We start from the raw sequence: 24,583 nt of genomic DNA, 5'->3' as shown, positions 1-24,583 counted from the left end.
CGCTGCACAACGGGACGGTCGTCTTGTTGTTATACAGCCATGCCTTAATGTTGTTGAGTGAAATGCTATAAAACTAAGGGGTCATTGTAGAAAGCCAGATCAGTGGAAAATAATCATTGGATCAATAATGGTAACGCGATCAATGTCCACCGCAGAGAGTCAGGCGGTCGGGCGAATTAGTTGTTTGGAACACCTCCCCATGGGGTCAAACCCAGCAGAGAGTAGGAGGCAGACCGTCTGGGAAAGGGAATGCATCAAGGTCTAACAATTAACAAGTCACGCCGCTCCTGCTTTTGTCCCAATGTTGACGTTTTCATCCACTCAGATATGGAGAACAGCCCGTATTTTAAACAAAAGGTTTGTTGCTGAATTAAAATGAAAAACAGGGTTGAGTTTCTTGTGTAGGCTTTTCGGATGTCTTCACATGCAACAATGCAACACGATAAACAAAGCAATGTGTGTCTCCCTACCAGCTTTTGTTCTTCATGACTGGACTGTATAGTTAGAATATCTAGAATTTCGTATTCATACGTCCTTTGTGTCATTTAAACTCCTCTCTTGCCTCTACATCTTCCAGCAGACTTAAGTCTTCAGCTCTGAGTATGGCCGGTAGGTCTATCTCCAGAGGTGCTTCTCCGGGCTCAATGTGTGACGCTGAGACCATCTTTGCGTTGTCGTCAGGCCACGGCCGGTGCGGGGTGGCCGTGGTGAGGGTGAGTGGCCCTGCCTCCTCCACAGCCCTGAGGAGCATGGCGGGACTGACCAGCGCAATGCCTCCTCCCCGCCGGGCGCTGCTGCGCACTATCACAGACCCGCACTCCACAGAGGTGCTGGACCGTGGACTGATTCTCTGGTTTCCAGGTGTGCTATTCAACTGTCCTATTCTATAAGCTTATTGTAAAAAAAACACATTAATAAAAAAAAAACACATTTGATTTACAATTTGTATGCCTGCAACAAAAAAAGTATTGTGTTCTGTCCAGGGCCGCAGAGTTTCACCGGAGAGGACAGTGCAGAGTTCCATATCCATGGCGGTCCTGCTGTTACCTCTGCTGTCCTGCAGGCCCTTGGTGAGATTCAGGAGGAATACGTGTTACAGAGCCCCAAAACCAATTTCAAATATGACATTAAGAGACACCAAGAACGACCAGAGATATTGCATAGTGTTATTTTACAAATACGACATTACTTATTACTAGTTATGCATGAACCCTTATACTGTTAATGTACTTTAAAATCACGTCATATGCACTAGTTACATCTGCTGCTAGGGGGCACTGTTGCTTTAATTAAGTAGATGTTCTTCGTGCATAGATGCATAATATAGCCTAATTGCATTGCTGCAGACCGCAACTCTACTCAAGGTAGATATGGTCTTCTGCAACTCTGGGTTTGCAGAAGACAGCTCTTCCTGACGTTAGAGTGGAAGCGTCCTTGAGCAAAACAGCGAACCCACCATTGGCTCACAGGCGGGCTGTTGTCTTGTATGTTTAAGGCCACTGCATGTTGGGAAATTGTGCTGTGTGATTGAATTAAGAATAGTATACCGCTGTGGTATGAATAACCTGTGCTCCCAATGACTTACTGGGAATTCTCCAACCATTTCCTAACGCCAAGACACGATGCACCTAAACTGCACGGATGTGACCTTTTTGGTCGTTGACGCATGAACCCTGAGTGACCTCGAGATCTGGCCTTTGAACCTCCTGATTGCGCCTCTGTGCATTCATACGTGGGCGAAAGTGTGCACAAATATGCCTCCACCTGGCTGATGTGTGTGTGTGTGTGTGTGTGTGTGTGTATGTCTCAGGAAGCCTGGCTGGCTTGAGGCCAGCGGAGGCGGGGGAGTTCACACGTCGGGCCTTCCACGCAGGAAAGCTGGACCTAACAGAGGTAAACCACTTACACACATTGTGACCACTACATAATTAGGACTGGGATCACTATGTTGATGCCACAAAGCTGTAAAAAACATTCACCCATTTTCCCAATCATGTTCGATGTTAAGGGACCAATGCTGACATAAAGGTTTGAGATGACTCTAGTATTGGGTGAGAAAGCTGAAGCTGTAATCTGTTAAAACGGGCTGCTTCTAATGTCCTTTGGGGCGATAGCAGCCGCTGACACACTATTGTTATGGAGAGGATCCCGACAGAGAAATAAGGCTTGTCTCTTTACAATTGGCTTGATCTGATCTGCTAATTATTGTGTCCAACCAAATCTCCCAAAAAATGTTTTGCAAATGTTTACCTTGTTATTATTTTAAATGTTCTCAGTACCCTGTGCAGTACTGCAAAGTACCCCAAGGGCTACGCTTACCCCCATTTGAGAACCACTGATATAGAGGACCTACATTGATGGCACTAAAGGATCACATGGTAGCAGTTTCTCTTTTTTGTCAACCATTTCATGCCTAGAGTGTATATATTTTTAGTCCATTTGTTTGCAACATATGCATGCTAATGTTGTCACCAATCCTGTTCTTGGCTAGTGAAATAAAAAAACTGGAAATTCAAACCTTTTTCAGATTTCTGTCTGGCAACACAAAAGTTAAGAATAATCACTCACACACTCACCAACACAACTAAACATGCATCACGCCACAGACACTTGGATGGACTATTAATCAAGACTGTTCCGAAAATAGATGAACAAGACCAGTCAGTTGAATCCCGTATCCCCCCCACTGTCTCCCCCTTTACCCTGATCCTGACTGTCTCCCCCTTTACCCTGATCCTCACTGTCTACCCCTTTACCCTGATCCTCACTGTCTCCCCCTTTACTCTGATCCTTACTGTCTCCCCCTTTACCCTGATCCTCACTGTCTCCCCCTTTACCCTGATCCTCACTGTCTCCCCCTTTACCCTGATCCTCACTGTCTCCCCCTTTACCCTGATCCTCACTGTCTCCCCCTTTACCCTGATCCTCACTGTCTCCCCCTTTACCCTGATCCCCACTGTCTCCCCCTTTACCCTGATCCTCACTGTCTCCCCCTTTACCCTGATCCTCACTGTCTCCCCCTTGACCCCGATCCTCACTGTCTCCCCCTTTACCCCGATCCTCACTGTCTCCCCCTTTACCCTGATCCTCACTGTCTCCCCCTTTACCCTGATCACTATAACCCCCCTCACCTTCTCACTCCATGTTGAAACTTTGTGGACACAAAAGGTATTGGTGGTTGTCATAAATGCATACATAACAGTTTTATAACAACATGTGATATGATATGATCATATTGATATGACCTGTCCTACATCCGAAGGGGGGCTTAATGATAACGCCGTCTGTCCTCTCTGGCCATGTGTTATCAGGTGGAGGGCCTCGGGGACCTGATCCACGCGGAGACAGAGGCCCAGAGGAGACAGGCTCTCAGGCAGATGTCTGGGGAGCTGGGGGGCCTCTACCACGACTGGGGCTCCCGCCTCAAACGGGTGAGAGAACGACCCCCACAGCTGGCTGGATTGGACCTCAGAATAGATTGCACAAGAACTTGTCACGAAAACAATTGCACTTTGGAATTTGAATTATAATTCTTGTGCTTTACGTTTTCATTTTATGAATACTGAGGGAATGTTTTGATTTACTATTCTCGATATTCCTTTCTTCAATATCACTCATTGAGCTGAATAGAAACGATAGTTTAGTGAGATTCCATTATGCAGATCTTGATGTTTTTTACAGTAGGGTCAAGGCCTAAGCTTGTTTACAGCAGCGGAGTGTTTGATTGTATGAGAGTATACCGCAGAGGCCTGAGAAGGTTATAATAAACCTGTGGAAGTGGCAGCAGGCCGGTGCCTCTGCCCTACTGAACAGAGCATTGAGTCCAGATCTGTTTGTGGTGCAAGGCATTCAGAAGCCCCAGGTTTCTGGAGCCAAAGCTATTCTCCCGAGGCGCAGGATTCCAGTGGATGATCCGATTTCTGCGAAAGGCAGCGCATTGGCCAGCTGGTGTAGTGTGCTGCAGGTCAAGCACCCCCGTTAACGGGGCTTTCAAACAATGCTGTGTTTGTTTGCTGTGGTTTTTCCTTCTCTGCTGTGGAATGGATGAGTCAAGGGAGGGGATTGGAGGCTTCCTGTTTTAGTGTGGATTAATACACTGCCTGTCGGACATGAATTATTCAATATTGGGTTTATATATTTAAAGCACCTATTAAAGGTCCCATGACATGCCAACAGGTGGAGGGCCCTATTTTAACGGTCTGAAACACAAGTGAGAAACGCCAAGCGCAAGTAGCTTTGTGGGTGGTTCTATGACGATGTTGCTATTTTACCGGCGCAAAAAATGACTCTTGCGCCCAGCGCAAATCTTAAAAGTGTTGGTCTGAAGTAGCCGTAGGTGTGGTTTGGGTGTAACGTGCAATAAACCAATGAGAGTGCAAGCTCTGATCACCTTTAAGAGCCATGAGCGCATTTGAATCTGACGAATTGATATTTTGACAGCGCGTCTGTACTCTCCGATGAGACAGATGCACATGAATTTCAAACTTCAAATGGCTCAGTTTATGGCCAAATAATATGGCCTAATTCATACATGGAATAAGGTTTTCTTCCACAACTTCAGAAATACTGAGTCCTCAAATAAATTTTGACAAAGAAAACTTAACACACATATGATATGCGGTAACTGTGGTTCTATTTAATGATTTACGCAATACATAATAAACATTGTTTCTTATCAGTATTGTATGCATTATCATTATTGACTTGTGATCCTAATATGCATGTGTCCCCCTGTTAATATACATTGCCATGGACTGTATTATGCGTTATGTGTTTAGTTTGCGTGTGTTTAAACAGATGGACGCGCGCTCGCATTCATTCATTCTTTTTAACACTCACTCGCAGTAAAACAATGTTTTCTCATGATCAAATACTCATCAATCCTAAAAGTTATGGGCTTGTACACGATGTCTGTGTCAAGAAAATATGTGTTTGCTGTACGGTGTTTGCAGATGCATTGATTTTAAAAGTACAACTTATTGCCGCTGTATCAGCTGTTCTTTCACAAATAATTTACCAAGAATGTGTGGCTAGGTAGATGAGAGAAGCAAAGTGTATGCGCGAGGTGCACAAGCAACATTATGCATGCGCCCTTAAAATAGTATCTGAACAACGCGCCACTGACTTTAAACCAGGTATTTCATGGTTTGTGGCGCAAGTGATTTCTGAAACTGCAAAATAGCACCAGGGAACGTTTGCGCCAGAACACGCCCCTTGGGGCGCAAGATCATTCCCTAATTTACCGACGCGTGGCGCAGGAGGGAAAAGAACGCTCTGCGCCAGTTGCAAACTAGCAACGACACATGCACCAGTGATTAAGTCAATTGCGCCGGATGCAAGATAGGGCCCGGAGTGTGATTAAACTTACAAGCGTGTTGAAAATCTGTGTCAACCTAGAAGTGTGACGGATAGATGAGCAATTTTTGCTACTGTCCACTTGATAGGCTGGTAGACTGATCTATCCAGCAAACGAGGTCATAGGGGCAGATTTTCAAAACTTCTTGTAAGGCTAATCACACTCACACCTGGTGACATTTCATGGGACCTTTAAGGGATTAAAACGTTGTTCTAAAACCGGGGAGGAAAGAGAGTTCTCCCAATTGACGGAATTAGGTCAGAGAATGTAACCGTGTTGCTTTATCATCTGCCTCCCCGCAACGATCTCTCTATAAAGCTTCTGCTGTTTTATTAAGGCTCCAGATATATTATCTCATTTTTATCAGGCTAACTTCGGATCTATACGGGAACGCCACCCGTGTGGATTGCGATTCTTTTTTTTCAAAGAGTTTTACACAATCTTAATCCCGCATCATCGGCCGTCATCCCGGCCGATACTCCACCCGCTCAATCCATTTTATAAATATATTATTACTTATTGATTATGCCTATATGCCTTGTACCAGCATTGTCTGACTGGCCAATGGCATTCTGAGAGTCTGGTCACAAGATGCTGGGGGAGTAAAGAACTCACTGTGGGTTGAAATAATGATTTTTCTGATTATGATGATAGTTTACTAGGTACAGTAACCATGACAACAGACGAGTAGAGCTAAAGCAATCAAACAATGACTATGATCAGCCGGGATGTTAGGGCCCTGGCCCCATGGAGCGGTTAGGGTTAGGGTTAGGGTTAGGGGGTTCCCGGATATAGATTGGGAGCCCTTGCAGTGACGCACTAATCCGAGCGTTGTGGATGGTGCCTGGAAGAGGGGCCTGGAAGAGGGGCCTGATGCATTACAGCACAGGCTCTATGAGAGGGGCCTGATGCATTACAGCACAGGCTCTATGAGAGGGGCCTGATGCATTACAGCACAGGCTCTATGAGAGGGGCCTGATGCATTACAGCACAGGCTCTATGAGAGGGGCCTGATGCATTACAGCACAGGCTCTATGAGAGGGGCCTGATGCATTACAGCACAGGCTCTATGAGAGGGGCCTGATGCATTACAGCACAGGCTCTATGAGAGGGGCCTGATGCATTACAGCACAGGCTCTATGAGAGGGGCCTGATGCATTACAGCACAGGCTCTATGAGAGGGGCCTGATGCATTACAGCACAGGCTCTATGAGAGGGGCCTGATGCATTACAGCACAGGCTCTATGAGAGGGGCCTGATGCATTACAGCACAGGCTCTATGAGAGGGGCCTGATGCATTACAGCACAGGCTCTATGAGAGGGGCCTGATGCATTACAGCACAGGCTCTATGAGAGGGGCCTGATGCATTACAGCACAGGCTCTATGAGAGGGGCCTGATGCATTACAGCACAGGCTCTATGAGAGGGGCCTGATGCATTACAGCACAGGCTCTATGAGAGGGGCCTGATGCATTACAGCACAGGCTCTATGAGAGGGGCCTGATGCATTACAGCACAGGCTCTATGAGAGGGGCCTGATGCATTACAGCACAGGCTCTATGAGAGGGGCCTGATGCATTACAGCACAGGCTCTATGAGAGGGGCCTGATGCATTACAGCACAGGCTCTATGAGAGGGGCCTGATGCATTACAGCACAGGCTCTATGAGAGGGGCCTGATGCATTACAGCACAGGCTCTATGAGAGGGGCCTGATGCATTACAGCACAGGCTCTATGAGAGGGGCCTGATGCATTACAGCACAGGCTCTATGAGAGGGGCCTGATGCATTACAGCACAGGCTCTATGAGAGGGGCCTGATGCATTACAGCACAGGCTCTATGAGAGGGGCCTGATGCATTACAGCACAGGCTCTATGAGAGGGGCCTGATGCATTACAGCACAGGCTCTATGAGAGGGGCCTGATGCATTACAGCACAGGCTCTATGAGAGGGGCCTGAAGCATTACAGCACAGGCTCTATGAGAGGGGCCTGATGCATTACAGCACAGGCTCTATGAGAGGGGCCTGATGCATTACAGCACAGGCTCTATGAGAGGGGCCTGATGCATTACAGCACAGGCTCTATGAGAGGGGCCTGATGCATTACAGCACAGGCTCTATGAGAGGGGCCTGATGCATTACAGCACAGGCTCTATGAGAGGGGCCTGATGCATTACAGCACAGGCTCTATGAGAGGGGCCTGATGCATTACAGCACAGGCTCTATGAGAGGGGCCTGATGCATTACAGCACAGGCTCTATGAGAGGGGCCTGATGCATTACAGCACAGGCTCTATGAGAGGGGCCTGATGCATTACAGCACAGGCTCTATGAGAGGGGCCTGATGCATTACAGCACAGGCTCTATGAGAGGGGCCTGATGCATTACAGCACATCGTTTTCTTCCCACTAAACATCAACAAGACACTGCTGCCAGGGAAGCTTAAGCTCTGGTGCCTGCAATTTGGGCTTCTCCCTCGGGTAATGTGGCCACTCACTATCTACGAGGTCCCAGCAACAACTGTGGAGAAGATGGAGCGAACCATGACTTCATACATGAAGAAATTGCTTGGGGTCCCGTGCTGTCTAACTAACATCAGCCTCTACGGCAAAGGGGTCCTTGAACTGCCTATCAGAAGCCTCACTGAAGAGTAAAAGTGCTCTAAAGTGAGACTCCATATGGCTTTGAAGGACTCCAGAGACCAGACCATCAGTAATGCTGTACCAAACCTGTTAACTGGACGGAAATGGACATCATCCTATGTGGCGCAGCGTGCTACATCAGCCCTGAAGCACATCGACATTGAGGGGCATGTCCAGCTGGGAAGAGGAGGCTTTGGCCTTGCAGCATAAGCCGTAAGTTGGCGTAAGGCCTCAACATCAGAGAGGAGGAAAATGGTGGTAGAGGAGGTGCGCCGTCAGGAGGAGTCTAAAAGAAGTGCGAAGGCCGTCTCTCTTGTCAAGCAGGGACAATGGATGAGGTGGGAAGGCCTGGAGAGGAGAAAGATCAGCTGGCGGGAGCTCTGGGAAATGGAGGCAAGCAACATCAGCTTCATCATCAGAGCTACCTATGATGTGCTCCCATCTCCAAAAAAACTCAACCAGTGGTATGGCGAGGACCCAACCTGTGCCCTCTGCCCAACCCCAGTGACTCTCAAACACATCTTGACCGGTTGTAAGACCAGCCTCACACCTGGAGGCACAACCAGGACCTCAAGAATCTGGCAGCAGCTTTAGAGAGCAAAAAGAATACCACAAACTCCCTGCCCCTTAGAGCAACAAATCCCATCACAGCACCAAAATTAATCCGAGAGGGACAGAAAAAGCCTAACCATCCCCCTGCCAAACCAGAAGCTGGGCAGCTAGCCAAGGCCCGGGATTGGAAGATGCTAGTCGATATTGGCCAGCAACTAATCTTTCCACCTGAGATTGCAGCCACCACCCTTAGACCAGACATGTTACTCTTGTCCCCTTCACTGAAGTCTGTCAACATCATAGAGCTCACAGTCCCATGGTAGAATTCAACTGAAGAGGCCTATGAGCGCAAGAAACTGCGGTACACAGAACTGGCAGCAGACGCGCAGCTACAAGGGTGGAATTCGAAAATCTACCGGTTGAAGTGGGATGTAGAGGTTTTGTGGCTTCTTCCACCATCAGGTTGCTGAAGGACCTTGGTATCCATGGGCAGGCTCTGCGACAAACAATAAGATCAGTCTCTGAAGCGGACGAAAGAAGCAGCCAGTGGATTTGGATCAAGCGGAAGGACCCTTGCTGGGCTCATAGAACAGCAACATGACATGCTCACTTATCCCCACCCCCACCACCCACTTGAGAAGGCAGGTTAGAACCCTCAAGGAGGAGGGTGAACAAGGTATGCGGTCAGCTGTAGGCCTGACTAAGGGAAGAGGACCCCCCTGCCTCGCATAGTCCCGTGGGCTGCGCCAACAACCACGCAATTATCATGATTAGGCATGGGACACAAGGTCAGGCTTGATCACCCTGTAGCTGGCCACCTTTGATGAGGGTGTCTAGTGATGAAAGGCCGAAACACCCACTGATTCAAAGGTACACTACTGAGGATGTGTCCCAAAATTTAAGTCTTTCCCATGTCAGTTCCCACGTCACTCTCAACATCAAGGCAAACCTCATGTGTGAGCATCAATACCATCTATTGGCACAACGGACAGTTAACATCTCGTCCCGTGTTTTATGATTCTACAGGATGGATTATTCGGTTAATAAGTTTTATTTGCAGTCAAATTAAATTATTCCTTTTTCCAATTATAAAATGAACACTTTTTCCCCAATGAATACTTCAGCAGTTAGTCCAAGCAAATCCTTATTGCCGTGTTAATTATTTCTGGCCTATTATTAATCAGTACAGTTTAAGGAGCTTGTTGTGGTGCTGCTGCCTCTCATTGTGATTGTAAACTAATGAGACTCCTTGGACCAGACACATTAGTTTAGATCAAATTACACACATGGCATAACAGAAATAACCTGTACCCCTCTTGGAGCAGGTTTGCTTTCCCAAGGTTTGCAAAAAAAAAAGCAACTACTTAGGTTTGATAATAATAAAGGTGACTAGTCATGCAGAAATGTTATCCAGTTTATAAATTATAATAAAGATAACCCTTCTATAATATCTGATTTGTAAGCCATTCAAAAATTGTTTATACAAAACGATGCAGGACAATGTTGCTTATCACATCAGTAACCAAACAAATATTAACTTAATTTTTGAGCATTTGAGTGATTTGACTGATTAGATTGATTAGAAGCATATTGACAAACCCTTGGAAGTGAAGGTGGTGAAGGTCAGGGCTAACCTAACCCAACGTGTGTGTGTGTGTGTGTGGGCCAAGTGCATTTCACCTGTGAACACACATTACATTTCTCTTTTTTTTTCAAAAACGTGGAATATGTCCGCTTCTTTCACCTTGAAGAACTGTGGTTCCTTATCCACTATTCAGCGACCCTATGGCAGCCATGTCTGTTCTCCTGAACTGTCTGCTCCGTCCCCCACAGTGCTTGGCCCACATCGAGGCCTTCATCGACTTCAGCGAGGATGAGCTCATCGAAGACGGCGTCATAAGTCAAGGTAGGCACACAGCCGTGGTCTTCTGCGATGGGTCTGTGAGAGGATCTTTCTTTAGGGGTGGGGTAGGGGCGTGCGAGTAGATCTGGCAGCTTTCCTGTTTGCCTTGTGGACGGACATACGGACAGGTGTTGGGCATTGCACCGCTGGAAAGACTGCTTCCTCTGGGCAAGAGGACGGAGTGAGCAGATGGACCGCTGTAGGTCAGGACCTCCGAGCCGTGGAACACTCCACTCCCTTAGCTCTCATTACTGCCGCTTCCCATGCCTGTTGTGTGTGAGGCCGATAGTTTTATTAAATTAATCTTAATTTAATAAAACAGTCATATTGGACCTAGGGTTAGGGTTAGGCTAACCCAAAATACTTAAAATGGAGAGGAACAAGCCACCGAGATGCCGAGAAAACAAAGGAACCATTAATTTGCTCTGGATTGCTAGATTTAAATCAAGTTTTTACGTTGACTTAGAATGGAGGGTTAGGGTTAGAACGGAGGTTGGTCTTTTTTTGCATCCAAACCCTGGGAGCCGACTGAAGGCCATGAGAGAAACCTTACTTCTACCAGGCTTCACAACCTGGGGCCATGGCCACGGTTGATCACAGTTTTTCATCATGTTTCATGTTCTATCTAACAATGGGTTTGAGGTGTGTTTGTGTGTATCTGAGTGTTCTATCTAACAATGGGTTTGAGGTGTGTTTGAGTCAATGTGACTGCTGTCGTTCCTTTAGAGTCCTATAGAACACTGAGCCCCAATCACAGTGTTACAGTTTAGAATTTAGATTTGATTTGATATACAGTCATAATACACTTATAAATTCACGAAATCAAGTGAACTAAAATATGCCCTTCACACCAGTTCAACCTATACGTATAGAAACCATACTATACCACATTTAGTATAGTATGGTTTATGTATGGTATATATTTATGGTGTCGTATAGTGTATATAGTGTAGTATGGCGTGTATATATAGTATGGTGTGTATATATATGGTATGGTATAAGTATATGGTATATATATGGTGTAGTATGGTGTGTATATTTACAAAATATGGGGCAAAAAAATATTTAGTCAGCCACCAATTGTGCAAGTTCTCCCACTTAAAAAGACGAGAGAGGCCTGTAATTTTCATCATAGGTAAACCTCAGCTATGAGAGTCAAAATGAAAAAAAAAATCCAGAAAATCACATTGTCTGATTTTTTTAAGAATTTATTTGCAAATTATGGTGAAAATTATGGAAAATAAGTATTTGGTCACCTACAAACCAGAAAGATTTCTGGCTGTCACAGACCTGTAACTTCTTCTTTAAGAGGCTCCTCTGTCCTCCACTCGTTACCTGCATTAATGGCACCTGTTTGAACTCCTTATTAGTATAAAAGACACCTGTCCACAACCTCAAACAGTCACACTCCAAACTCCACTATGGCCAAGACCAAAGAGCTGTCAAAGGACATCAGAAACACAATTGTAGACCTGCACCAGGCTGGGAAGTCTGAATCTGCAATAGGTAAGCAGCTTGGTGTGAAGAAATCAACTGTGGGAGCAATTATTAGGAAATGGAATACATACAAGACCACTGATAATCTCCCTCGATCTGGGGCTCCACGCAAGATCTCACCCTGTGGGGTCAAAATGATCACAAGAACGGTGAACAAAAATCCCAGAACCACACGGGGGGACCTAGTGAATGACCTCCAGAGAGCTGGGACCAAAGTAACAAAGGCTACCATCACTAACACACTACGCCGCCAGGGACTCAAATCCTGCAGTGCCAGACGTGTCCCCCTGCTAAAGCCAGTGCATGTCCGGGCCCGTTTGAAGTTTGCTAGAGAGCATTTGGATGATCCAGAACAGGATTGGGAGAATGTCATATGGTCAGATGAAACCAAAATAGAACTTTTTGGTAAAAACTCAACTCGTCGTGTTTGGAGGAGAAAGAATGCTGAGTTGCATCCAAAGAACACCATACCTACAGTGAAGCATGGGGGTGGAAACATCATGCTTTGGGGCTGTTTTTCTGCCAAGGGACCAGGACGTCTGATCCGTGTGACGGAAAGAATGAATGGGGCCATGTATCGTGAGATTTTGAGTGAAAACCTCCTTCCATCAGCAAGGGCACTGAAGATGAAACGTGGCTGGGTCTTTCAGCATGACAATGACCCCAAAGACACCGCCCGGGCAACGAAGGAGTGGCTTCGTAAGAAGCATTTCAAGGTCCTGGAGTGGCCTAGCCAGTCTCCAGATCTCAACCCCATAGAAAATCTTTGGAGGGAGTTGAAAGTCTGTGTTGCCCAGCGAAGGCCCAAAAACATCACTGCTCTAGAGGAGATCTGCATGGAGGAATGGGCCAAAATACCAGCAGCAGTGTGTGAAAACCTTGTAAAGACCTACAGAAAACGTTTGACCTCTGTCATTGCCAACAAAGGGCATGTAACAAAGTATTGAGATGACCTTTTGTTATTGACCAAATGCTTATTTTCCACCATAATTTGCAAATAAATTCTTTAAAAATCAGACAATGTGATTTTCTAGATTTTGTTTTTCATTTTGTCTCTCATAGCTGAGGTATACCTATGATGAAAATTACAGGCCTCTCTCATCTTTTTAAGTGGGAGAACTTGCACAATTGGTGGCTGACTAAATACTTTTTTGCCCCACTGTATGGTGTATATACTGTTTGGAACGAGGCTATATCATAACAGGACCTAAGCTACCAGGGAAATGCTTCCGTGTGTGTGTGTGTGTGTGTGTGTGTGTGTGTGTGTACACATTTGCAGGATGAGACATCACTTATGAATGGCTTCCCTGCTTCTGGTGGCTTGAGCCTCAGATCCGCTGGTGTTAACACAACAATGGGGGACAGAGCCACGCCCTGCTCAGCCCGAGCAGAACATAAATAATAGGTTAGGGTTAGACCATAGGGTTAGGGTTAGACCATACGGTTAGGGTTAGGGTTAGACCATAGCCTTAGGGTTAGACCATAAGGTAAGGGTTAGGGTTAGACCATAGGGTTAGCGTTAGGGTTAGACCATAGGGTTAGGGTTAGACCATAGGGTTAGGGTTAGGGTAAGACCATAGTGTTAGGGTTAGACCATAGGGTTAGGGTTAGGGTAAGACCATAGGGTTAGGGTTAGACCATAGGGTTAGGGTTAGGGTTAGACCATAGGGTTAGGGTTAGACCATAGGGTTAGGGTTAGACCATAGGGTTAGGGTTAGACCATAGGGTTAGGGTTAGACCATAGGGTTAGGGTTAGACCATAGGGTAAGGGTTAGGGTTAGACCATAGGGTTAGGGTTAGACCATAGGGTAAGGGTTAGGGTTAGACCATAGGGTTAGGGTTAGACCGTAGGGTTAGGGTTAGACCGTAGGGTTAGGGTTAGACCGTAGGGTTAGGGTTAGGGTTAGACCATAGGGTTAGGGTTAGACCGTAGGGTAAGGGTTAGGGTTAGACCATAGGGTTAGGGTTAGGGTTAGACCATAGGGTTAGGGTTAGACCATAGGGTTAGGGTTAGGGTTAGACCATAGGGTCTAACCCTAGGGAGGGCTGGAGGTAGCTTGTTGTACGTTTTGGGTCCGAGTCTCCTTTAATGCATTTCCTTGTCAAGTCAAATGTTTTTAAATAAGCTGACATTAAAGGTTCTTAAATAGGCTGACGTTAAAGATACTCAAAACCAATCGAAGGACCCCCCCTATTCCACATCTAATGTGTGTGTGACCTCCCCCAACCCCTCCCCCCTTTCCTTCAAGAATAAACCAGGTTCCTGATCCACTTTGACCCCCGCCTGACGGCAGCTCCTGGCGCCTTGCTGCGCGGTGTTCCTCCCCCCTCCAAGGGAAAGGGACTCCTTTTCTGAGTCTCCCCCCTGACTGTCTCTCTCTCCCCCAGTGGACGGGTGGGTGTCAGCCCTGCAGGGGGAGGTGGAGGGCCATCTCAAGGACGAGCGGCGAGGCGAGAGGCTCCGCAGCGGCGTCCAGGTGGTCATCGCCGGAGCCACCAACGCTGGGAAGAGCAGCCTGCTCAACGCACTCTGTAGGTAGGGGTAGGGTTAGGGTTAGGGTTAACCCTAACCTCACTCTGTAGGTAGGGTTAGGGTTAACCCTATAGTTAACCCTAACCTCACTCTGTAGGTAGGGTTAGGGTTAACCCTAGAGTTAACCCTAACCTCACTCTGTAGGTAGCAGCCTTCACATGGTTACACCATCCAGCACATCCACACCATCCCATGATCAAATCACATGATCACATGATCACCATCCAGCACATCCACACCATCCCATGATCAAATCACATGATCACATGATCACACACCAGCACATCAATCTTGATCACATGATAACATGATCACCCAACAGCACATCACAACATTATCACATGATCACATCACATGATCAAATCACAACATGATCACATGATCACACACCAGCACATCAATCATGATCACATGATAACATGACCACCCAACAGCACATCACAACATGATCACATGATCACCATCCAACACATCCACATGAACACATGATCAAATCACAACATGATCACATCACAACATGATCACATGATCACACCAGCAAATGACCACATGATCACCCACCAGCACATCATAACTAGAGCTGTGCGATAAGATGAGATAAAAATGTCCATAAATAGATATTTTCCTCTATACACGACAACACTAACCAATCACGGTGGCCGTAACACGGCCCCTCCTTCTAGAACGCTCTGCCCAAAACACCTTTTTTAATCACATCATGTTGAATTATGATTCACGTTACTAATTAATTTATCAGCTGATCAGCTAGTTGACATGTGCACCGCGTTACAGCGAGTACTCACTTGTTTATTGGAGATCGGTTGGAGATTTCTGAAACTTGAAAAAATATATATATATTTTGATTTTTTTTATGTTCAATATCCCTTTTTGTCCATATTATACCAGCAAATCCACAACATATATTCACATGAACTTCCAATGCATGTATTCACATGAACTAGCGCAACATGTATTCACAGGAACATCCACAACATGTATTCACAGGAACATCCACAATGTTGATATTGTGGATGTTCCAAAATATCAACATTGTGGAGGGTTAGGGCTAGGGTTAGCCCTAACCCTAGCCCTAACCCTACAGTAGGGTTAGGGTTAGGGTTAGCCCTAACCCTACTGTAGGGTTAGGGTTAGCCCTAACCCTAGCCCTAACCCTACAGTAGGGTTAGGGTTAGGGTTAGCCCTAACCCTACTGTAGGGTTAGGGTTAGGGTTAGGGCTAACCCTAACCCTACTGTAGGGTTAGGGTTAGGGCTAACCCTAACCCTAACCCTAACCCTAAAGTACCCGCATTTTGTTCTTACATGCAATTTTATGTAAACACATTATTATAAGAAAAAAAATACAGCAGTAAACAAACCCACTGAAAATATTCTAGGTAAAATAATAGAAAACAACAGCAGTCACTCAAACCCTAAACTGGGCCTCATCTGGTCAGTGTGGCTCAGAGTGTCAGAGGAAACAACAGCAACCCTTTCTGAGGCTGGATCAACGCTGCGGCTGTAGGGGCAGGAAGTGAGGCCCGCTCAGCCGTCATGCTGTTTATAATCAGCCAGACCCCAGAACCTCGGCCCAGTGTCAGTGAGGGATTAGGTACAAACCTTTCTCTGGTTGGAGAAGATAACGACAACATCTTAAACCAACCAAGTTGTTTGTTGTATGTGCTCATGGGCGTGCATGTGAATACATGTTGTGGATGGTCATGTGAATACATGTTGTGGAAGTTCATGTGAATACATGTTGTGGATGGTCATGTGAATACATGTTGTGGATGGTCATGTGAATACATGTTGTGGAAGTTCATGTGAATACATGTTGTGGAAGTTCATGTGAATACATGTTGTGGAAGTTCATGTGAATACATGTTTTCACATTAAATACAATAAGACTACTTAACTATTTCATCAACACTATGGAGTCCTTCTATGTTCTTTGCTTCAGTTCTTCTTCTCATCTTTGTCCTGCAGGCCGGCGGCCGGCGGCCATCGTGTCCCCGGTGGCCGGGACCACCAGGGACGTGGTGGAGACGGCGCTCGACATCGGGGGCTTCCCCGTGCTGCTGAGTGACACGGCGGGCCTGAGGGACAGCCCTGACCCCGTGGAACAGGAGGGCGTCCGCAGGGCGAGGGAACGGTGAGAGGGAGGGAGGGAGGGAGAGGGAGAGAGGGAGGGAGGGAGAGAGAGAGGGAGAGAGAGAGAGAGGGAGAGAGGGAGGGAGAGAGGGAGAGGGAGGGAGAGAGAGGGAGAGAGAGAGAGAGAGGGAGAGAGAGAGGGAGAGAGAGAGAGGGAGGGAGAGGGAGGGAGGGAGGGAGAGAGGGGGAGATCCATCTGCCCCCATCCATCCCTCACGTCGGCGGTTCTGTTTCCATGTGGTTCTCACGCGGTGGTCGGCTTAAGTCCTCCTATCTCTGACGTCCGCCATTGCAACATCCTGCTAAGAGTGGAATATAGGATGTGACTGTTAATGTTTAATAAACATTTCAGTCTTGCGCTTCAGGGCAGCAGGCCGGTCCAGCTCTAGCGCTGAGCGCTAGCAGAGGTAATCTTAGCATCACTGTCGGCCGACAGTGATGCCTCTGGGAGGGAGCCGCACCACAATATCAAGTGTTGTTTCATTTCCACCGCCCGGGGAAACAAAGCAAGGAAGAAATAATTCAATGCGTTGTGGATTTGAAAGTGGATGAGTGCGTGTGATATAAATATCAGTGGTAAAGCCGTAGGTCACTGGGGGGCCGAATGTCTCCATGATGAGGGCTGAAGGGAGAATAATGTGTGATTTAGGGGTTGCTCTTCTATCAGGGCTACTTTCACTGTTTACACCGGTTGGCCCCGTTCTCCTTCCTCCATTACACCGAGGGTTAGAGACCCTGCCAGGCTCGGTCTGTCAGGGTTAGATGGTGGTCAGGGTTAGATGGTGGTCAGGGTTAGATGGTGGTCAGGGTTAGATGGTGGTCAGGGTTAGATGGTGGTCAGGGTTAGATGGTGGTCAGGGTTAGATGGTGGTCAGGGTTAGATGGTGGTCAGGGTTAGATGGTGGTCAGGGTTAGATGGTGGTCAGGGTTAGATGGTGGTCAGGGTTAGATGGTGGTCAGGGTTAGATGGTGGTCAGGGTTAGATGGTGGTCAGGGTTAGATGGAGGTCAGGGTTAGATGGTGGTCAGGGTTAGATGGTGGTCAGGGTTAGATGGTGGTCAGGGTTAGATGGTGGTCAGGGTTAGATGGTGGTCAGGGTCAGGGTTAGTAGTAGGGTGAGTGTACAGTAGCAGCAGAGGGGGGGGCTCTGGATCCTGAGGAGAGTGGGGGGGGTTCTTGTTTTTAGGGGAGTGTGTGGGGGGTCAGGTGACCTCCAGAACAGGAAGGACATGTAGAAGCAGTTGTTGCCATGACCGCGGCTACTTGTGTCCCTAGGGGAGGGGCTGGGGGACGTCCCGGCCGGACCGGACTTTGGCCCCAAGCAGTCGCGCTGGGGGGGAAAGGAAAAGGCAAGAGCCGGCATTGTCAGTCTGGAGACTTGAGTAGTACGTGTGGCGCCTTTGGGCGCTTTCATTAATAAAGAATCATCCTGTAGTTTGGGTCAATTGTTGAAGTCTTCAGTAATCAAGTAATCAGTAACTTCAAGTTTACATTTAGATGATTACTACAGTTTCTGTGGCCATGTTCCTCCTGTCGTATTGCTTTGCTGTTGTCTGACATAAGAGACAGACCTGAAGTTTCCACCATGAGAGGTTCTAACCCATCAGAGGTTCCCTGAAGTGTTGGTAAAGCCTAACCCTAACCCTAAAGTTAGCTAAGGTTCCCTGAAGTGTTGGTAAATGACTGAACAACACGTGTACCTCGTTATTATGAGCTCCCACGTTAACCTTCAAACATGCCCCCCTCTCCAGAGTGGAACAGGCGGACCTGACCCTGGTGGTGATGGACTCCACCCTGCTGCTCCCTGACCTCCAGCAGGCCCCTGCCCTCCTCCAGGGGTACATCCACAGTGTGCTTCCCCCCCGGGAGGAGCCTGACCCAGGTACTGGGACACGGTCCTGGGGGGGGGGGGACAGTTATTTGCTGTTCCTCCTCAAAAGGAAGAAAGACGATGATGACGCATGAACCTTGTGTAATAAATAAGGGTAATGTAGGGTTCTGACCCTACAGCGCAACAGGACACACACAAGTGACCGAGCAATTGCTTCATGCCCAGGAACCAAATCACGTGTGCACACAAAGAAGAAAACGCTTTGCTCAATAATATTAATATTTCATAAGCTTCCTCTTCTGCATTTTAACACTTTTAAGCATAAAGAGCAACATGCAGGAGCAATGATTATCTACGTTTTTTACTGCCGGCAGTGCTTGAAAATAGGGAAATAATGTGTTTATGGGGTTCGACGCGCAATTAAACCATAAGAATGGAATCCTAAGGGGGAGCCCTCATGCAGCCCACAGAGCAGCACGGGGCGGGCAGCCAGCGGCCGTCCTTCAGCATGAGACTGTCAACCGCATTGCAGTATTCCGCTGCTGATGAGTTGGTATCAAATGCAGTCTGTTGGTGTGTGTGTGTGTGTGTGTGTGTGTGTGTGTGTGTGTGTGTGTGTGTGTGTGTGTGTTGGTCTCCCCCAGTAAGGTGTGTGGTGGTGCTGAACAAGGCGGACCTGCTCCCCGAGCATCGCAGGGGGCAGCTGGAGCGGGCGCTTGCGGGCGCCGCCCTGCCCCCCTGGTGCCTGGCGTCCTGCCGCTCCGCCGCCGGGCTGCAGGCTCTGCTGGAGGAGCTGCAGGCCGCCCTGAAGGCTCTGTGAGTAACCCCCCCCAGTCTCAAGGCTCTGAGTACACCCCCCCCCCCCTATATATATAGATATAGATCTAGATATTATTGACATGTAATATATTGTAGATAAGTTGTATATTATACACATTAGTGCTGTCAGTTTAACGCGTTATTAAAGGCACTAACGCAAACCAATTTTAACGGCGTTGATTTTTTTATCGCGCGATTAACGCTCTTTTGGCTTGGCAAACGTTGTCGTTTTTTCACCTGCTGTCTAGCAACAACTAGTCAGAAAAACGACAACACCATACCGGATCTAGCTACACCGGAAACAAAACAACAAGCACGCCACACAAACTTGTTGGGGCAAGCAAGGATACGGCGCGGGTGAAAAACTCCTTAAAAGTGTGTGTGTGTTTGTGTGTCACTCTGTTCGAGCCTGCACGAGAGTTCAATGTTGTCATCAGCTGTTACGTCTTTCTGACCAATCGCAGTTCAAGGCCCACCTGGGCTGTACCACTTCGGGAGGGGCCGCTCAGTTACTCCCCTCTAGACAAAATCGACTTGGTTGTGATCAGTGTTGGGAATGTTCACTTTCTACGTGAACTAGTTCAAAAGTTCAGTTCACAAATTTTTAAATGAACTGAATTTCTAACTAAGTTGACAGTTCCAAATAATGAACTAGTTCATAGTTTTTTTTCAATATGTTGCTTTGAGCTATAATTATTTTCCGTTATTTTGAACATTGAGGCCCCTTTGTGGTTTGTCTAGGATGAAATAGAGTGGTTGAATCAAGTATCGTAGCGAAATACAGTTTCTATCGTGTTTTATTGCACATTTAGCGCATTTTGTAAATCCCATTGATTTCTGTTGGAAGACTCATTGCTTGTTGGCCGGAAACGGAAAGGGTACTGGAAAGGTTCACGTTTGGTTGTAGTCTTTTCGCTCGGTTCTAGCCCTACTGTTGAGATGGAGAACCGAGGGAAAAGACTACAACCAAACGTAAACAGCCCCCCTTTCCGTTTCCGGCCAACAAGCAATGATTCTAGGAGGTATTCTAGTCCGCTGAGCTATGAGCCAGAGAGCTAACATTATGGATTGTACATATTTTTAATTTGAAATTCGTCTCAGCCTTTATACCACAGATACTCTATGGTCTATAGCATATAACCGCGTTGTCTGATTACAGTTTAATTCATTTTTTCACAATTTAACTGCTCTTATTTTGAAGAATAATCACCGCGCCATTCGTTTCAATGGGAATCGCGACGGTCTATACTTTCAACATAAAGGGCCCAATTTTAACGGTCTGAAACACAAGTGAGAATAAACCAATGAGAGATGCCATCTCCCATCCCCTTTAAGAGCCATGAGCATTTTTTTTGACAGCGCGTCTGCAGCCTCCGCTGAGACAGATGCACATGAATTTCAAACTTCAAATGGCTCAGTTTATGGCCAAATAATATGGCCTAATTCACACATGGAATAAGGTTTTCTTCCACAACTTCAGAAATACTGAGTCCTCAAATAAATTTCAGCAAAGAAAACTTATATGATATAACATATGATATGCGGTAACTGTGGTTCTATTTAATGATAGAGGCAATACATTCTAAACATTGTTTCTCATCAGTATTGTATGCATTATCGTTATAGACTTGTGTTCCTAATATGCATGTGTCCCCCCGTTAATATACATTGTCATGGACTGTATCATGCGTGTTTAGTTTGCGTGTGTTTAAACAGATGGACGCACACACGCGTGCCCGCTTTCATTAATTATTTTACACATACACACACGCGCGCCCGCATTCATTCATTCTTTTTAACACTCACTCGCGGTAAAACAATGTTTTCTCACGATCAAATACTCATCAATCCGAAAAGTTATGGGCTTGTACACGATGTCTGTGTCAAGAAAATATGTTTGCTGTACGGTGTTTGCAGATGCATTGATTTAAAAGTACAACTTATTGTACTGTCCGCTGTATCAGCTGTTCTTTCCCAAATAATTTACCAAGAATGTGTGGCCAGGTAGATGAGAGAAGCAAAGTGTATGCGCGAGGTGCACAAGCAACATTATGCATGCGCCCTTAAAATAGCATCTGAACAACGCGCCACTGACTTTAAACCAGGTATTTCCTGGTTTGTGGCGCAAGTGGTTTCTGAAACTGCAAAATAGCACCAGGGAACGAACACTCCTCCTCCTTTCGCCGAACCGCCCCTTGGGGCGCAACATCGTTCCCTAATTTACCGACGCGTGGCGCAGGAGGGAAAAGAACGCTCTGCGCCAGTTGCAAACTAGCAACGACACATGCACCAGTGATTAAGTCAATGGCCCATGGCAACCGGTCAAACAACACGGCGATCTGCGCGCGCATCCGCCGTGTTGATAAACAAATAACCCCCCTATTGAACGAAGTTAAACCAAGTGAGCGTGCACAGACACCAGAATGAACGAGTTCACAGTAACGTTCATCAGGCAGTAATACAGTACGTTCAGTTCACGTTCGCCCAAAATATGAACGAGTTCATGAACTATCGTTTAATGAACGCGTTCAGGCACAACATTGGTTGTGATGTTGACAGTTTGTGAGTGTTGTGTCTGTTGAGTGAGTGAGAGTTTGCGGGCGCACAGCTCAGGCTGCCGGACGGCGCTGCAAGGAACTTTTATAAACGCAAATCGTCATCCCGCAGTAATCAGCCCGACAGCCCCGAAACGTTAACGGTCCACCGGGAATTCTCCCGACTCTCCTGATTACCACGCCCCCACCGTGTTTGTGTGTGTGTGTGTGTGTGTGTGTGTGTAGGCGTTATTCGATAGCCTGGTAATGTGTATAGGCCTACGTACGGTAGGAATATTCATGCTGGTTTAAATAATAAATGTTATAGTATTTCCCATCTTTGCTGAGTAAGAGTTTTGTTCTAAAGTTCAGTGATTGAAACAAATAAAAGCCCGGGCTATTGAAGTGTTACGGTACCACTGTCATGCACCTACCCGATGTCAAGTGGACCGGGTTGAACTCACTGCGGGTCTCTCTTCTTATATCCATCTTACCAAAGATATTTTATTACTGTCCTTCTCAACACTCTCTGATCTCACTAAAAGGCTAGCAGCACGAAATCAAGGGATATTTAGAATAGAAAAAAATGTGTGATTAATCGCGGGTTAACTATGACATTAATGCGATTAATCGCAATTAAATAATTGAATCGCCTGACAGCACTAATATACATATATATATTATATATATATGTTATATATTCTATATATATTATATACTATCCGTCATGTGTTTTTCTGTTCAGCCCACTAAGCTGTCTCCCCCCCCCAGGTGTGGGGACCCGCTGGCCGCCGGGCCCCCCAGCCTGACCCAGGCGCGGCACCGGGCCCACCTGACGCAGTGTGTGGCAGCGCTGCAGCAGTACCAGCACCTCCGGGACCGGGACCTGGCGCTGGCGGCGGACAGCGTGCGGCTGGCCCTCAGCAGCCTGGGCCGCATCACGGGCCGGGTCGGCGCAGACGAGATCCTGGACATCGTCTTCAGAGACTTCTGCATCGGGAAGTAGAGGGCAGGAAGTAGAGCGGGGGCAGGAAGTAGAGCCACCAGGGGTAGGAAGTAGAGCCACCAGGGGCAGGAAGTAGAGCCACCAGGGGCAGGAAGTAGAGCCACCACTAGGGGCAGCTCTCAGACAGTTCTTGGACTAACATGAAGTCTTTGGAATAAGGTATTGCTGTGAATTAGAAGGATTGAATTTATTCATAACATACATGAAAACGCTTTTTCAGCCACAGCATATAAATGCTGATCCTTAGATGTTGAATAATATTGTATTTATTGTATTGTATAATATTATAATTGAATATGTTGCCATAGTGTTCAATACAACTCAGTACAAGTGTTGCCATTGTATTGATTAACATTGCATCAATCATGGCCCTGCTTATAGCCCCCCGGAGCCCTGCTTATAGCCCCCCTGGGGCCCTGCATATATCCCCCCTGGGGCCCTGCTTATAGCTCCCCTGGAGCCCTGCTTATAGCCCCCCTGGAGCCCTGCTTATATCCCCCAGGAGCCCTCTTTATAGCCCCCCTGGAGCCCTGCTTAAAACCCTCCTGGAGCCCTGCTTATAGTCCCACTGGAGCCCTGCTTATATCCCCCAGGAGCCCTCTTTATAGCCCCCCTGGAGCCCTGCTTAAAACCCCCCTGGAGCCCTGCTTATAGCCCCCCTGGAGCCCTGCTTTTACCCCCCCCTGGGGTCCCCAAATTCAGATGGTCATACGTCGCCGCAGGCTGTATTATCCATTTAGACTCTGTACTATTTGTTTCAATGTCTAAATATCCTTTGGGAAGAATACATTCAATTGTAAAATGAGTCAAGCATACAGCCAGCCTTTGTATTCAGTTGGAAACAGGGTTGTTATTTTTTGCTAGGAGGATGAGGCCATAAAGGTCATGCTGACCCACATCACACTTTGCTCTGTGGGATGCAGACGTTTTTTGTATTTACTTTGGAGGTAAACCTCGCTGTCTTTTGTTCTCCTGTCAATTTGTCCTCGATGGAATATTTATGTTTCCTCCCTGAACCGCTCACCATCTCCCCCCAACGCCTTCTGCTGCTCGACCAGCCATCATCTCTGACGACATCATCTCTGGCACACACATTAACTCACACAGAATACATTTGAAACATGAATTGTTTTGTCTTGACTTCTTCTTCTGCTGTCTGTTATCTCTTACACTCGGTGACACTTGCTCACTTGCGTCACGGTCTCAGCGTTGACTCATAACATGCTGGCGTTAAATGACGAGCCATAACGAGATGAGGAGGGCTGTTCCATAAATCAGAGACACTAAAAGGGGCCAACAGCACAGCTTTGAAGTATCCCTTTAAAATCCCTTGGAGACCATTTCTATATTCCAGCAGAGGAAATATTTCAGTTTATTGGTCCTGAAATATCAGGATGATGAATGCTTTATATCAATCCGCTCATGACTCCAATGAGATGGCACAATTGTATGTATGCATGTATGTAAAATATATATATATATATATATATATATATATATATATATATATATGATAAGACATTTGCCAAAAGTTGAATGCGTTGGGAATGTAATGTAGAAAGTGTGAGTTGGCTGATGACGGTTGTAAAATCTCCATGCCTGGTTGCATTGCTGTACTTATTGAACATCAACCCTATGGAGAAACCAACATGTTATTTTCGAATCGGGAAACAGACACGTTGTGGACAATGCCAAGTACAAGTTGTTTGTGCATCTTGTGCCTATATGCAGATACACACTGGAAACACGCTCCCATGTCGAC

General features: G+C 46.7%; 1 protein-coding gene across 2 annotated transcripts; it reads left to right on the top strand.

Moving 5' to 3' along the window:
- The first annotated feature begins 58 nt into the window (after positions 1 to 58).
- gtpbp3 (GTP binding protein 3, mitochondrial) lies at positions 59 to 24,151 on the top strand. Of its 2 annotated transcripts, none has more exons than XM_079740006.1 (11): positions 59 to 357; positions 581 to 861; positions 984 to 1,070; positions 1,811 to 1,893; positions 3,312 to 3,431; positions 10,383 to 10,455; positions 14,338 to 14,481; positions 16,467 to 16,632; positions 18,383 to 18,513; positions 19,107 to 19,278; positions 22,587 to 24,151. In XM_079740006.1, the coding sequence occupies exons 1-11, from the start codon at positions 302 to 304 to the stop codon at positions 22,819 to 22,821; spliced, it is 1,548 nt and encodes a 515-aa protein (XP_079596132.1). In that variant the 5' UTR covers positions 59 to 301; the 3' UTR covers positions 22,822 to 24,151. The 2 variants fall into 2 exon arrangements, with proteins under 2 accessions (XP_079596132.1, XP_079596131.1); XM_079740005.1 differs by having other exon boundaries at positions 578 to 861.
- Positions 24,152 to 24,583: the final 432 nt, after the last annotated feature.

This window comes from Pollachius pollachius (assembly GCF_949987615.1).
Source record: "Pollachius pollachius genome assembly, chromosome: 7".
NCBI lineage: Eukaryota > Metazoa > Chordata > Actinopteri > Gadiformes > Gadidae > Pollachius > Pollachius pollachius.
This window is presented reverse-complemented; position numbering and strand designations above follow the sequence as displayed.